The 17423-nt window shown below is 33.3% G+C and overlaps 2 protein-coding genes across 2 annotated transcripts; one reads left to right on the forward strand and one right to left on the reverse strand.

Annotated features, from left to right (window-relative positions):
* Positions 1-9626: 9626 nt before the first annotated feature.
* On the reverse strand, positions 9627-10406 carry BDCG_17232 (uncharacterized protein; the record flags this gene model as incomplete). The annotated part of the gene is made up of 1 exon (XM_045426377.1): positions 9627-10406. One exon carries the CDS (start codon positions 10404-10406, stop codon positions 9627-9629), a length of 780 nt encoding a protein of 259 aa, XP_045281517.1.
* Positions 10407-11663: 1257 nt separating this feature from the next.
* On the forward strand, positions 11664-12447 carry BDCG_17233 (uncharacterized protein; the record flags this gene model as incomplete). The annotated part of the gene is made up of 2 exons (XM_045426378.1): positions 11664-11961; positions 12326-12447. 2 exons carry the CDS (start codon positions 11664-11666, stop codon positions 12445-12447), a joined length of 420 nt encoding a protein of 139 aa, XP_045281518.1.
* Between the last annotated feature and the right edge of the window lie 4976 nt (positions 12448-17423).

The following is a 17423-nucleotide window of genomic DNA, read 5'->3' on the forward strand; positions in this document are numbered from 1 at the left end:
TTTGAACTTCAATATCAGTCATCAGCTGAGAAATGAACTGCTGATTAATTTCATTTCTACTCTGAAAATAAGATTGAGTTTAGCTTGTTTTTTCCAAGCTCTCCTGATTTGAGACTTTGAGAATAAGTCTTCTATTTCTGAAGATTTGAAAGTTCTTCTCTTTTTACATTTCTTTTTTTTTCTTTCTATGAACAGAGGTCTGAGAAATATTCTTCTCAGTTTTCTCAGAATTTTGAGCAGATTTTGAACTAGCAGATTTGAAGACAGCAGATTCTGCTACTTGAGCATATGTTTTCTTCTGATTTGAAGAAGAAGATGAAGAAGTAGAAGATGAAAAAGAGTCAGTGACTGTACTGAAAGATTTCAATGTTTTTTGAATTGTGTTTGAAATTCCAAGTTTGAACTTAATCACTTCTTGTAGTTGTCTAGTCTGAGTATGAAGAATTAACAGAACTTCTTCATTCTTCTCACTCAGACACTGTTTTTCAAGAATTTTGCTTGCTTTTTCCAGTTTCTGTATTTCAAGAACTTGTTATTTCTCTATTTCTTCCTTCTTTCTTCTGTTTAGAATTTCAATCTCAGAAATGACATCTGGAAAAACATCTTTTTCCACATCAACTGAGTGTACTCTTGAACTCATTTTACTCACTGAATGAAAAGTTGATCAGACTGTTTCAATTGAGAGATTTATCAGTATATTTTCAAATGAAAAGTTGATCAGACTGTTTCAATTGAGAGATTTATTAATCTATTTTCAAATGAAAAGTTGATCAGACTGTTTCAGTTGAGAGATTTATTAGTCTATTTTCAATTGAAAAGTTGATCAGACTGTTTCAAAAGAAGAATGAAAGACTTTTATGTATAAAATGCCTGATTTTTTTCACACTAGTTCAGTAACTAGGTTAGATTTTTGAAGAGAATCTAATAAATTAAAAGTGATTTTTAAGATAAATCAATAAAAACTTTACAAACTCTTTCTTGAGATACAGTGAGGAAAAGTATGATATCAATTGATAATAAATCAGATAATATGACAGTTTTTGAGAGAAAAACTGACAAAAAATAAGTCAATTTTTTGCAGAGAAATTGATTAAAACTATTCAATTTTATTCTAAATCATTCAATTCTTCTCATACAACAAGTGTGCAACTCAAATCAGTCAATAAAGAGTGTAAAAGAGAATTAAGTATTAATGAAAGCTCTTCAGTCACTGAAAAAGTAATTCTTACTTAAAAGAATATGAAATTATGACAGAAAACAACTCTGTTTTTAATTCTTTGTAAGAATATTGTGTAAAACCCAGAGAAAAACACCTTACTTTTTCAAGAGAAGTAAAAAACTATTTCTAAGATCTTTTTTCTTTTATTGCATTAACTGCTGCAGAAGAATGAGATAGAAACTGCTAAGATATACACTACTGTATACTCTCTATCAAGACTTTCCCTCTTCAGAGTCTTGATATTATAGAGAATATAAGTCTGTTTCTATATAATAATGTAAATATTGCCAGCGGGATGTAGAGAAACTGGTTATTTATATCTTAAAATAGAAGACTTTGTCAATGATTATATCAATATAGAGTTAATTCTCAAATTCAATAGAAACCTAGTGTTGCTGTTCTCAATCCCTTGCAGAATCTATTGAATATTGAGGTATTAAAACTAGATTTAATATATCTCACTATGCAGAAATCAAAGACTCAGTCAGATCTTGAGATATACTGATTTTATAGTTATTATGTCTGCTGATTATGTATCAAGTACAGTTGCTGAGATATCTTTTTGTACTTTTCTGTCAGAGATGAGCCAGGTTGAGAGAGTGAATTTTAAGAAGACTTTGTCAATGATTATATTAATATAGAGTTAATTCTCAAATTCAATAGAAACCTAGTGTTACTGTTCTCAATCCCTTGCAGAATATATTGAATATTGAGGTATTAAAACTAGATTTAATATATCTCACTGTGCAGGGATCAAAGACTCAGTCAGACCTTGAGATATACTGATTTTATAGTTATTGTATCTGCTGATTATGTATCAAGTACAGTTGCTGAGGTATCTTTTTGTACTTTTCTGTCGGGGATGGGCCAGGTTGAGAGGAGTGGTACAAGGGTGAGACTAGGCATTGATGTCTAGATATGATACACTGAAGACAGACCATGAAAGTTGCACTTCAGAAGTGGCTGTTGATTATGTACTTGATATTAGTGCTGAGGTATCTTTTTGTATTTTTCTGCCGGGGATGGGCCAGATTAGAAAGGGTGGTACGAGGGTGGGACTTGGTGTTGGTGTTTTGGAACATCAAAAGTGGGCAGGGTTTTCGCGGAGGTCGCTCCTCAGATATCTCCACAACTACAGATCAGGGATCTTCCAAAATTGAGAAGATTGATGCATATGGCTAGGTCTCTTCACCTTACAATTTGTATGGCACTTTGGCCCGGGGTTGTGGTGTGGTAGGGGAGAACGGGGGATAATCCCACACAGGAGTTTCGAACAACGTCCAGTTCACATTTGGCTGGATAACTCCACCACCACACGGGGTATGCGGTCGGCGATGGGGTCAAAATGCTCATATGATCGAGGGCTTTTCGATGGATCTATCGGCGGGTTCTTATTCGAAAAATCGAGCGAGTTCGTGGTGAAGCGGTTGTGGACGTGAACAAGCTTTCACAGATGTTACTGTAGAATAGTTGAAGGTTGTTGTTAGAGCCGTGTCACTGGTGAATATCAGGGTGGAACTGCAGCTATACAACAGATCATGATATTACTGATTCTTGAGTAGGACTAGCTATAGAAGAAGAGCAGGGGTATAAGGTTGCCACAGCGTGTGTGGGTCACATGATGACCACGTGACAGTGCTCTATATGTGATGGTGCTCTAAGCCCTAGCGGCCTTACACTCTGCCTCTCCACCTCCCCCACACCTCTAAGGGTGGTGAGATGAATGTAATGTATATTAAAAGGATATGATTACATAGACAACATGCATGAAGAAAGAAATATATAAAGCAACAATGAGACTGAGCTGCATGATACTCAATTTAGTTCTAGCTCTGTAGTAGACTGACCGTGTGACCGTGTCTGAGACCAGGACCAGATTTTTTGATAGTTTCATTACCAATTCGACTGATCCCATTACATGGTTTTAACATTAGATAGTAGTCTCATACTGTCCCAGTGAGACTTACTGTCTACTCTTGTCACATTTTCCAAATGAGACCATGATTTCCACTTCTCAATTTAAATTATTTTTATAGCTTTAAATGACTTTAAATCTCATTTGAGTGTTATCAAAAAGCATTACTTTTTAAAAAATTAAAAATAGTCTAAAAAAAACCTTAAAATGTCTAAAAATAGTAACTTTATGCCAAGAATAGAACTAAATGAGACTAAATGAAATCACTTTCTCATTTTTTTCAAGTTATGGTTTCATTTTAAGATCTGATATATAGTCACTTTACATGTTTTTTTAATAGCCAGTCCCAGCGGGATTCACGCCAAGAAATGTATGAGACCAGATCAAATGAAATTAAATGTGAAATTCATGGTTCTGGCGGCCAGTCTACTCTGCAGACATGAAAAAAAAACTTGAATGAGGTCAACAGAATATGCTCTGTCTTGAGCCTTGAGCTGGCAGAACAGGCTCTGTCTCAGTTACTGAACTAGTGAGATGCACCCTGCTCTAGATGTCTATGTATAGCAGGACACACTCTGCTCTACAGAAAATGAAGAGACTTATCAGAGATCATCAGCACTGTAATAATTGACTCTGTAGTATTATAGTTGAAAGAGATTGAGAGTGTCTGTATAAAAGAAGTCAGCTTGTGATACATCAGGCACTGAGTTTGTTAATAGTGATGAGTGAGACTGTGTTGAGTGATATGCATAGAAGATGTCAAGATGCAGCTGAGAGTTTGAAAAATAGTCAAGATCAACTCATTCATTGAATTGAGACCTGCAGCCTATTCAGTATACTAAGTATTTGATTTTATTCCCGCGGGTGAGTTTGACATCAAGTATTTCTTAAATATCATCATCACTGTTATCAAGGTCTGAATGAAGAATCTCAGAGAGAGTGTGATTATTATTGAGAGTGAAGAAACAGTGTGACTCAAGTAAGAATACATGAAAGATATCATATATATGATAGAAGAATGAGAGATTGAGCTGATAAGCTTGAGTGTCTACACAGATATGTATGAGAAAGAGATCAAGAAACTTATGATCTAGCTTACAGTTAAGATGATATGTTTTGACATTTTTCATATTGAGAAAGACAAGATCATCTACTTAAAATTCATAGAGCTTGTTATAAGTGTAGTACTGCATGAGATTCTGAGAGTGAAGAAGACAGTTATGCATCTCTTATTGAGCTTCTTTAATGAGAATAGTATGTTATTCAGCTGCAGCATTGTCATTATTATTATTTTTCTTCAATTATAGATGTATGCAGTCAGAGACTATGACATCTACCTGAGAACTTTAGTTCTCAGGGTTTTTTCTATGTCTGTAAAGTTAACTATTATACATTCATCAATTTCAGATATGCAAAATCAGAAAATTCCAGCCCAGAATACAAAAACTGTTTACAAATTGCAGTGTTTTAACATCTTTTGATACTTTGAAACCATTTGACAATATCATGACAAAAGAAAAGAGAAAAAGAACACAGTCTCAAAGATAGACACATTAAATAAATAGATAGAAAGAAATTGAAAGAAAAAGATAAAGAAAAAGATAAAGTAAAGAGAGACTATAACAAAACAAATTATTAAAAGAGAGTGTATAGCTGTTTTAACAGACTATATCTGATTAATTTCCTCCTCTTCATACTCAGATAATTCTGAATTTAGCCATTTTCTTATAGCTGCTTGAGTTTCTGATAGAAAGTCTATTAAGTATTTAATTCCTGTCTCAGTTGAGAATAAGAATCTCATATTTAATTGATTTAGATCATACTTCTCTTTCAATCTGGCTCTGAGACTATTGTATAATGCACAGTGCATTACAATATGCTCAGGATTCTCATTTGTATTACAGAATGAGCATTATATTGAGTCAAATCTATCATCAAATCTTTGTATATAAGATTTGAAATAGCCATGTCCTAGTTTCAGCTGTATTATAGATGAGAATATTTTCTTTTTACATTTAATTAAACAAGATTTTCACTTGGGTTTTGTTTCAAATCTTGAATAATGTATACTCTTTTTTTGTTTCTGCCAGCTTTCATTCCACTTATCTAAACAAGATTCTTTTATTTTTCTCTTTATAAAAAACCAGGACACAATTTTTTGAACAGATCTGCTTAATTCTGCACCCTTTTTTGCAGCTGAATCAGCCAATTCATTACCATGAATATTCATGTGAGCAGGAACTCAGTGCAGATGAATTATCAGCTTTGATGTTCTTCTCTTTTGAATTTTCAAAACAGAGTTTAAGATCAGTTCAAGATTCATTTGATTATTATGAATCTGACTATTTCTAAGTCTTTTTAAAGCAGCTTGACTATCAGAGAATATCCATGCCTCTTTCAAACAATTTCCTCTTTTATGAGATTTTATTTCAATGAGTTTGAAAGCTTTCACTATTACAAATAGTTCAGCATCAAAGACTTCACATTCAGAGCCTAGATTCCAGAAATCTGAGATAAAATTAATATTATCTTCAGTATAAGCAATGCCTGCGCCTAATCTATTCAAGTTCTTATTTTTTAAGTCATCTGAATAAACCAGAATAGAGTCTTTTATATTGATTGTAGAAATTCTCTTCAAATGCTGTTCATATTCTTTCTCTTTTGATAGTTCACTTATTTGTAAGTCTATAAGAGATTCAAGCTTTTCTCTCCAGAGAGATAACTTCTCATGATCAACTTTTTCAACATTTAAAGAAGAAAATTGATTTTTAATCAGAGAGCATAGTCTGTACAGTTGAGAAGGCATTTTCTTTGAAGAATTATTTTCATTTCAATCAAGAAATCTATTCCAATCCAGTTCATTTCCAGAGTTAATTGATGAAAATGAAGAAGAGACTCTTTCTCTGATTATATGATTTAAGCTTATCTTTACAACTCTCAGAGCATAGTTCATACAGGTCTTTTCAAATCTAATAGCAGAAGGAGGAATTGAAGCTTCAATTTTCATTGCTTTAATAGGAGATGATTTGAATACTCTCAGAATTCTTCTCAAGACTCTGTTTTGCAGACTTTGAAAGAGTTCAGTGAAATTCTCTTGATTATTTCATCAAACTTGAACTTCATAATCAGCTACTGATGTAATACAGGCTATATATAACTGTCTCATAGCCTGAAAGGATAGACCTCTCTCTGTATTTAATAGTCTGATTATGTTGTTTAATAGTCTTTCTGCCTTGACAGTTCTTTGTTGAATGTGATATTTAAAATTCAACTTGAAGTTTAATCATACTTCTAACCATTTGACATTTACACTGGGTTTAATCTCTCTATTTAACAGAGTTAGAGATAGTTCTTTCTCATTGAGTCTAGAAAAGAAATGAATTAACTCAGTTTTATCCATATTAAATTGAATTTGATTGATATCTGCTCTAACAAAGATTTCCTTTGCAGCTTCTTCAATTACTTTCAAATTCTCTTTGATAGTTTTTGAGCTGTAGACTAGATCAATATCATCCACATAACTCAGAGATTGCACTATTCTCATATTTCTATTTTTGAATAGATATGCAGTGTATATTACAAATAAAATGAGTGAGATTGAAGATCTCTGTGATACTTCTATTTTTATCTCAGTCTTGTCTTGTTTCATTCCATCAAAGAAGAGTTGTATAATTCTTTTAGATATAAAACAGTTAACTCATTTTATTAGAGAAAGTGGCAGTTTTAATATCTTCAATGTCTGAATTAACTTTGACTTTGAAACATGATCAAATGCTTCCTTTATATCAATAAAAACTGCAGTTGAGACCAGACCCTCATGTTTTACTATTTGAATATCATGAACAACTGAGAGAACAGTGTCAATTGCAGAACACTGTTTTCTATCTCTCATTTGTTCACTGAATAAAAGAGAATCATCTATAGAGCTTATAAAAGATAGTCAAGTAGCTATTATCTTTTCTAAAACCTTTTCTAAACAGTTCAATAGAGATATTACTCTATATGACTTAGGAATTGAAGTTTTTCTATTAGGTTTTGCAAGAATCACTCCAGTGGCTTCTCTCCAGCATTCAGGATGATATTCATTTTTCAAGAGATTGAAAAAGAGCTCAAAATATTCATTCTTTAAGTAGGAATATGTATTTTGAATAATCAAGTGATTAATTGAATCAGGACCTGCAGCAGTTTTAACAGAACTTGAGAAGATAGCTGACTCTAATTCATCTTGTGTAAGATCAGGCCATTCCCAGTCATTTTCATCAATGTAGTTGAGAAGTGATATATTCTCTTCCTCTGAATCTGAATCTGAGTCTGATGAGTTCTGAAAGAGAATTCTCATGAAAGCTTGACATTTTTTCTCAAAAGAGTTTGCTGTATATAATTCATTCTGAAACTCATATTCTAAGGCTGAAAGTTTTGCTACACTTCTTATTTTAGTATAGTTAAAAGCTTTAAAAATTTCCTTCTCTTATGCTTCTTCAAGAAATTTATTCCAGCAGTCTGTTTTAGCTCTTTTGATATCTGAAAAATATTCATTTCTGACAGCTTTGAACTCTTCATCAGATATTACATCATTTTTCCAATCTCTTCTAGCAGTAGCTAATTCTTTCCTTTTAGATGAGATATTCTCATTTCACCAAGATTTTGAATACTCAGAAGATTTTCTTTTTGAAATATTATCTCTAACACTTATTAGAATAATAGATGTAATAAGCTTCACTCTATTCTCAAGCATTTCATTTGAGATATCTTGACCAGAATTTCAATATAGCTCATTCTGTCTTTCAGATTTTAGCAGTTTTATGCTTTCTTCAACTGCTTTTCAATCAGCTTTTTCAAAGTTATACTGATTAGAGAGAAGAGGATTTTCACTCATTTGTTTTTCACTCAGTTCAATATCAAATTGAATAATCTCATGACCTGATTCTGATATCTCATTTGAATCAATAAATCAGTTTACAAGTCTTCTTTTCATTAGATTTTATGACATGAAGGTTAGATCTATAATAGACTTCTGTTTCATGCCTTTTCTAAAGAATGTTTGTTGATCAGACTTATTAACCAAATCTATTGAATGCTCAAAGATTCATTCAATCAGATTATCAGCTCTCACTGCTCTCTTGCATTCTGAATTCCATCAGAGATGATATGCATTGAAATCTCCTGCAATTATAGAGTTTCTTGATGAAGTTATGTTCAGAAATTCTCTATCAATTGTTCAGATATTGTTATTTTTCTTCAATAACTTTTCATTATAGATATTTATGAGCTGTATAGTATCAAACTCATTTTCTTTATCTATAATATCACCCACCAGAATATCAGGGTCAGACATGATATCAAATCTTAGATTAAATTAATATCTTGATCTCTTTCTTCCATAGATCACTACTCTTGACTTTATCTCAGACTTTTGAGGTAAAAAGCAGTAGTAGCTTGAATGAGAAATAACATATTTTTACTCAGCATCAAAATTCGGCTCCTGAAGCAGTATAAAATCAACTTTTTATTCAAATGCAATTTGAAGACAAGAATAAATACAATTTGAGTTTCTATCCACATTATTTTGAATAAATGTGATTTTTGAAGAGTTTTTAAACTTTTTTTGTTGTTTTTGTTGTATATTCATACTAAAAGAGAGTAGAGTAGAATCTAATCACTATTATCAGATAGTAGATTATAACTGTTCTGAAAAGTAGGAATCTCAACTGCTTGCATTATATCTAGTTTATCATCAGAGTCATTTCTCAATTCTCTAATCTTAACAGGAGTTTGAGGATTCAAGTTCTGTTTATATTTAGCTGGAGAGTTGGAGTTTGAAGACTTAGATAGTTGAGAGTTTCTTCTTTTTGAGCTTGCAGTTGTGAGTTTACTGGCTTGACTCTTCTCTTCAGTTCTAGATTAACTTTGAGCTTCATCTTTTCTCCAGTTCTTTTGAGTTCTAGGAGCAAACATACATTCTTTTAAGCTAGATGCATGTTTTTCTTTGCAATTAGAGCACTTAAGCAGAGTATGTTGACAAATTTCATCTCTTTTTGAGCATGTTTCACATTTATGCTCACTAGTTTTGTGATCTCTGGCACAGAATGCACATTTTGAGTCTCTAAAACATGAGATTGCAAAGTGTCCATATCTTTGACAGTTTGAACACTGTGTTTGAGCTTTGAGGTTCATTCTTGAGTCTTTGTATTCATGAACTCTCATTTTCAAACCTGCTACTCTTACTTCAGAGATCTTTGACTGTTCAAGTGTTTTTGTATATACTAGAACAGAGGCATTTCTCCTGCTTTGTCTGAACTCAATTGAATTTAGTCATACAGACTCCTTTCTCAGTTGAATAGAGTTATATTCTTTCAATTCATTTTTGAGAAGTAGCATTCCTTCTTCACAGTCAAAAATTTCAACTGGAATATTATGAAGAATGAATTTGTTCCACTTTTCATCTCTTTCAGATAGAATTGTTGTGTTTAACAAAGATTCTACTGCTGACTTTCAGAGATTCTCATTCTGAATAAGGAATTCAGCACTGAATTCAGGCATTGTAGTCAGAATGATGAAGTTTTCAAAGAATGATGATTCAATTGAAGCTATAACTGGTTTTTGAACTTCAATATCAGTCATCAACTGAGAAAAGAACTGCTGGTTAATTTCATTTCTGATTCTGAAAATGAGATTTGAGTTTAGCTTGTTTCTTTGCAGAATGTCCTGGTTTGAGACTTTGAGAATAAGTCTTCTATTTCTGGAGATTTGAAAGTTTTTCTCTTTTTGCATTTTCTTTTCCACTTTTCTATGAATAGAGACATGAGCAGTATTCTTCTCAGTTTTCTCAGGATTTTGAGCAGGTTTTGAGACAGCAGGTTTAGAGACAGCAGGTTTAGAGACAGCAGATTCAGCTGCTTGAGCATATGTTTTCTTCTGATTCAAAGAAGGAGAAGAAGAAGAAGTAGAAAAGGAAGAAGAGCAAACTGAAGAGTCAGTGATTGTATTAGAAATTTTCAAAGTTTTTTGAACTGTGTTTGAAATTCCAAGTTTGAACTTGATCACTTCCTGTAGTTGTCTAGCCTGAGCATGAAGAATTAACAGAACTTCTTCATTCATCTCACTCAGACACTGCTTTCCAAGAATTTTACTTGCTTTTTCAAGTTCCTGTATTTCAAGAACTTGTTGTTTCTCTATCTCTTCTTTCTTTCTTCTCTTCAGAATTTCAATCTCAGGAATAGCATTTGAGAAAGCATCTTTCTCCACATCAACTGAGTGTACTTTTGAACTCATTATTCTTACTCAATGAAAAGTTGGTCAGACTAATTCAATTGAGATATTTATTAAACTCTTTTTGAATTGAAAAGTTGGTCAGACTGTTTCAATTAAGAGGTTTCTAAGTCTGTTTTCAATTGAAAAGTTGATCAGACTATTTCAAAAGAAGAATCACAGACTTTTGTGTATAAAACACCTGATTTTTTTCACACTAGTTCAGTAACTAGGTTAGATTTTTGAAGAGAATCTAATAAACTAAAATTGATTTTTAAGATAAATCAATAAAATCTTTACAATCTCTTTCTTGGAATACAATGAGGAAAAGTATGATATCAATTAATAGTAAATCAGATGATATGACAGTTTTTGAGAGAAAAACTGACAAAAAATAAATCAATTTTTTGAAGAGAAATTGATTAAAACTATTCAATTTTATTCTAAATTATTCAATTCTCCTCACACAACAGGTGTGCAACTCAAATCAGTTAATAAAGAGTGTAAAAAAGAATTAAGTATTAATGAAAGCTCTTCAGCTACTGAAAAAGTAATTCTTACTTAAAAGAATATGAAATTATGACAGAAAACAACTCTGTTTTTAATTCTTTGTAAGAATATTGTGTAAAACCCAGAGAAAAACATCTTACTTTTTTAAGAGAAGTAAAAAACTATTTCTAAAATCTTTTTTTTGCATTAACTGCTGCAGAAGAATGAGATAGAAACTGCTAAGATATGCACTACTGTATACCCTCTATCAAGACTTTCCCTCTTCAGGGTCTTGATATTATAGAGAATATAAGTCTGTTTCTATATGATAATATAAATATTGCCAGCGGGATGTAGAGGAACTGGTTATTTATATCTTAAAATAGAAGACTTTATCAATGATTATATCAATATAGAGTTAATTCTCAAATTCAATAGAAACCTAGTGTTGCTGTTCTCAATCCCTTGCAGAATCTATTGAATATTGAGGTATTAAAACTAGATTTAATATATCTCACTGTGCAGGGATCAAAGGCTCAGTCAGACCTTGAGATATACTGATTTTATAGTTGTCGTGTCTGCTGATTATGTATTGAGTACAGTTGCTGAGGTATCTTTTTGTACTTTTCTGTCGGGGATGGGCCAGATTGAGAGGGGTGGTACGAGGGCGAGACTTGGCGTTGATGTCCAGATACACTGAAGACAGACCGCGGAGGTTGCACTTCAGAAGTGGCCGTTGGTTATGTGCTTGATATTATCGCCGAGGTATCTTTTTGTATTTTTCTGCCGGGGATGGGCCAGATTAGGAAGGGCGGTACAACGGTGGGACTTGGCGTTGGTGTTTTGGAACATCAAAGATGGACAGGGTTTTCGCGGAGGTCGCTCCTCAGATATCTCCACAACTACAGATCGGGGATCTTCCAAAATCGAGGAGATTGGTGCATATGGCTAGGTCTCTTCACCTTACAATTTGTATGGCACTTTGGCCCGGGGTTGTGGTGTGGTAGGGGAGAACGGGGGATACTCCCACACAGGAGTTTCGAACAACGTCCGGTTCACGTTTGGCTGGATAACTCCACCACCACACAGGGTATGCGGTCGGCGATGGGGTCAGAATGCTCGTATGATCGAGGGCTTTTCGATGGATCTATCGGCGGGTTCTTATTCGAAAAATTGAGCGAGTTCGTGGTGGAGCGGTTGACTCTCGGTCACTGGCAGCATTGTCAACTTCTGAGTGAGAGAAGTCAGAAATAATGAGAGATACTGAGTGATAGCTGAGATTCATGAAAAATAAGATGACACTGTGAGTGAAGTGAATGAAGTTGCTGTAGATAAATTTAGCTAGAATAAGCAAGTCTATTCAGTCATTCTGTAGATATGTAGTATATAAGTGTATATATATCTTAAGTTAATAGTTTTGTCACTCTGTCTGATCATCTGTTTATGCATGATAGATAGTGAAGAGGTGATGATCTGTGGCTACAGTGAGAGTGATGAGATGAGTGTTGTGAAGATAATTGCAGAATGTGTCAAGAAATCAGTGAAAGATGTTGATAAGCTCTGTGAGATTGTCTGAATATGATCTGTAGTCAGATTAACAGCTTGAAGCATTAGTGAGGTTCTTACAGCTCTTCTTATATTTTATAATAATATCAAGCTCACTGAGGTGTTAAGCTCATCTGACCTGTCAACAGCTTAAAACTTTAATTGAGAGAAAGAAAAGAAGATTGTTGTGATCACTATAGATGATTATACTGTGTCTATTATTATAAATAAAGTGACTTCAGTGCTTTATGAACTTGATAATTATAAGCATCTCTTAATTATATGTGTCATAGTTATATTCAGCATTCATCATCTTATAGCTGTAAAAAGTAACTGAGTGAAGATGATTATCAGACAATTGTATGAGAATGTCCCTGATTGTATATCTGCTGATATTGTAGAAGATGAAGATGACTAGATCATCTGAGTAGAAGATTAAGAGAGAGGTCTTGATAAAGATGTTCTTTAAATGTAGAAAGCTACTGTTTTGAGTGTCAGTTCAAGTGAACACTGTGTTAACTTTGAGAGCTGTTATTATTGATAAGACAATCTTGCTGTAATGATGTATAAAGTGTTAATAGAAATTACAGAAGTTCAAGAATTTGTGAATATCATAAATGAATTTAAGAGTGAGTCAGAATAGTATAGTATCAATGCAAGCAGAATTCATGTGTGTCTCATTACACTCTATTATATAGCTGACAAAGTCAATCTCTTCTTGAAGAAATTTGCATTTGCTGATGTTACATATGAGATGAGAGTCACAGAATTTTTGAAGAACTAGATGAATATGTTATCAATGCATATCTGAACTACTATTACAGATGTAAATAATCACATCATTGATATAGACAATAGCAAATTAATTGATATAGAGTAGAAGAGCTGTTTAAATATACTGTTGAAAATGACTAGATGCATTGTAGAGACTGAAGAGAACTACTAGATATTCATAGTTTTCATATCAGGTCTTAAAGGCTGTCAGAGCCTCATATCCTTCTGCAATATAAATGAGATGAAAGATATGAATAAAATCTAGCTTGATGACTCAGTATAGATCTGTGAAGTGTTCAAGAAGCTCAGAGATTAAAGATATTATATATTGATTTTTCACTGTGATGATGTTGAGATTGCAATAGTCTACACAGAATCACTTAGTATCATTCTTTTTCTCAGCAAAAAGAACAGAAGAGACATGAGCTGATTTACTTGAGTATATGAATTCTTGTTCTAAGTTCTTATCAATATACTTTTTTAGAAGCTGTAGCTCTGATTCACTCATGTTGTAGAGAGAACTCTTTTTCAGAAATTTGTCATTAATAAGAGTGATCTTCATGTCAGAGTCAGAATGAAGAGTAAGAGTGTTGACTGTAGATAGATGAAAGACATTCTGAAAGTTGTGTAGTTCTGATAGCAAGATTGTGGCAGAGACAGTATCTTAGTGAGCTTGCAGCTAGATAATGATGAGAGATATATTATCTGAGTAGAGATCAGATATGATATTTTTTTCCCATGATAAATGTTGACAGTTAAGTTATTATATACAGAATCTGTTGAACAGACAGTCTGAGTCTCAGTGTATATCTGAGTTAGTGTGTCAGAGCCAGGGCATTCTGAGTATGAGAGACCTGAACATGAGTATGAACAGAAAGTAGTAATTGATTATCTGATCATCAGAATCAGAGAGGGCTATTTTGTAGATATATAAAGAGATTGAGTACAGATAGCATTGAAGATCTTCTAGAGAAATGTGAGAGATAAGAACTTTTATAATATTAAGAGCTTCAGTGACTTATGAAGTGATGACATTGAATTCAGCTCTGAAATCTATCATGACTGAAAGAATGAGTATATCAGTGTACTGAAGAAGCTGAGTAATGTTATTGAGAGCAGGTGCTGTCTATGATATGAGAATGTCATATTGTATAATCTGAACAGATAGAGTATAGTTAGACTGGCCGCCGGGACCATGAATTTCACGTTTGATCCCATTTGATCTGGTCCCATACATTTCTTGGCGTGAATCCCGCTGGGACTGACTATCAAAAAAACAGGTAAAGTGACTATATATCAGATCTTAAAATGGAACCATGACTTGAAAAAAATGAGAAAGTGATCTCATTTGGTTCCATTTAGTTCCATTCTTGACATAAAGTTACTATTTTTAGACATTTTAAGGTTTTTTTTAGACTATTTTTAATTTTTTAAAAAGTAACGCTTTTTGGTAACACTCAAATGAGATTTAAAGTCATTTAAAGCAATAAAAATAATTTAAATTGAGAAGTGGAAATCATGGTCCCATTTGGAAAATGTGACAAGAGTAGACAGTAAGTCCCACTGGGACAGTATAGGACTACTATCTAATGTTAAAACCGTGTAATGGGATCAGTCGAATTGGTAATGAGACTATCAAAAAATCTGGTCCTGGTCCCAGACACGGTCACACGGTCAGTCTAAGTATAGTTATTAATTGACTGAGAGAATGAGTCAACTTGAAACTTCTGTTTGTATGTTATCATCTCTAGCAACATGCTGATTCATTTTTTGACTTTGAGAATATAGAACAGATGTGTGAGAAGACAGTGTGTGAAAGTATTTCATCATCAGAGACAGTGACTAGAAGTAGAGTGCTTTGACAGACAGGCATGAAAGTCATAGATGCTAGATGAGTGTAACAGTTATTGACTCAGTGTCTCATACAGCTACATCAGGTGCAGAAGCCCTTGCACTGACATTTTCAATATTCAGTGTCAGTGATATTGAGGTTCTTGTTGATACTGTGAGAGAACCTGTTGAGGGAGCAGAAGTGTGCTTAATTAGATGTGAGATTATCACATTCACATGTGTCACATGTTAGATCAAATCTAACATGCTTATTATTATAGTTATTGAGAATGAGTTACTTAGACATGATAATATGACTTTCTGCAGTGATCACAGCCTTCTTTCAGTCAGTGAAAGTGACAGATCAGACATTAAAATATGCCTGGTTAATCTGATGCAGAATTGATACAGTCAGTTTAATATGAAATACAGAGCAGATGACAGAATCATTTCAATATAGATCAGCTATCAGTGTTTCAAAGTCAGTAATAAAGTCAATTGTGTGTTGATTGTATTGCATGTGTAGACTATTCATACACAGCTCTGCAGTCAGAGCTACATTCATTTCACAATAGTTATTACAAAGTCATATCTTAAGCACTTCTCAGATTGTGATATGCATGTCATGATTGATTTGCATGTATTAAACACATTGACAGACCTTGAGAGCTAGATAACTGACAATGAGGGCTATTTTGAATGTGTCAGTGATGATAAGACACTTGCATATATTATCATTCATATCAAGAAGCCAGAAGCATATGTCAGTAGAGTCATCAAAGACATCAGACTCATGAAGCTTAATCTTTGTCTGAAGAGCAGAGTTCAGAGTTACAGATGATGAAATGAAATCTACAGAGTATCTCTCAAGAGTGTTAAGATGTTGAATAAGCTGAGTATTAGTTTCTTCAATAACCTGGTTCTGATTGATCAGCTCAGTAACTTAATCAGTAAGATATTGAATTTACTGAGTCTGATTGAGCATTATTCTGTGAAAATTTTCAGGGGTTTTTTTTTTGATATTTGCAGCTGCAGAATCATGACTGATATCATGAAGAAGAAGAATCAGTGTGTTAGAGCTGTGTCACTGATGAATATCAGAGTGAAACTGCAGCTATACAACAGATCATGATATTACTGATTCTTGAGTAGAAGAACTAGCTATGAAAGAAGAGCAGGAGTATAAGGTTGTCACAGCCTGTGTAAGTCACATGATGACCACGTGACAGTGCTCTATACGTGACAGTGCTCTAAGCTCTAGCGGCCTTACAGTTGTATTGATAGATCTATCTACAGAAACATAATATAGTAGTGAGTCATGTGATCTAGTGGAATTGCTAACCGCAACAGCTGTAAGGGCCAACACTCTCCCTTGAGATAACAAGAATCACATATAAAAACACTCAAATCATCAAGATAGTCTGTCAAAATCAAATACAAATGTAAAATTAAACATTCTCAACTTTTATACCTGTAAGACCTAGCAAAATCATGAATTGTACAAATGTCACAGTGTTTAGAGATTTAGTGAGTTCATTTACTGCTATCTGAGCAGTGAGAACATATTCTAAATCAATAACCCTCTGATTCAACTGTCAATGTGAAAAATGAAAATGTATATCAATGTGCTTACTTCAGACTGTAATAACCATCATCTTTGTGAGATCTATGACACTCTTATTATTGATGAGAATCTGTATCAGAGATGTAGTAATGAAGCTGAGCTCAATCATGAGGTTCTGAATTCATGTTACTTCATGAACTGCCTCACTAAGAGTCACATATTCAGCCTCATTGAAACTTAGAGATACACAAGATTGTTTCACTGAATGTCAGGAAATCAGACTGTCTGCAAGCTTAAAAATGTAGCTGAATATTGATTTTCTATCACTATTCAAAGAGCTGGCTCAATCGGAATCTGAGTAGCTGAAGGGTAGGTAGAAATCATCAGGGAAATCAGAGGTAATGAAAAAATCAGTAGAAATGGAAAAATCAGTAGAAATGGAAGAAATGAAAGAAACAGAAGAAATGAAAGAAATAGAAGAAACAGATCTCTTATACAGACTGTGTCTGTAGAAAATACTCAGATTCATGATCCCTTTCAAATAATGTATAATGTGTAATAGAGCCTTTCAACATTGAGATGTTGAATCAACATTTCATTGAGTGAGTAGTGAGGCAGTGTGAGTAATATCAGAATGTGTTTTAACTGCAAGATATTGCAAGCAACTCACATCATATTAATATCACTGAATTGTGAAACCAGTCTCTTTCTCAGATATAGAGAAATTATCAATGTGAAATTCATTCTTTATTGATGTTCTCATAATAGCTGTATTATTAAGATAGAAATCTTCAACAAGACATTTAATATATTGATAATATATCAAATCAATTCTCTTG

This window comes from Blastomyces dermatitidis (genome assembly GCF_000003525.1).
Source record: "Blastomyces dermatitidis ER-3 genomic scaffold supercont1.6, whole genome shotgun sequence".
Classification (NCBI taxonomy): domain Eukaryota; kingdom Fungi; phylum Ascomycota; class Eurotiomycetes; order Onygenales; family Ajellomycetaceae; genus Blastomyces; species Blastomyces dermatitidis.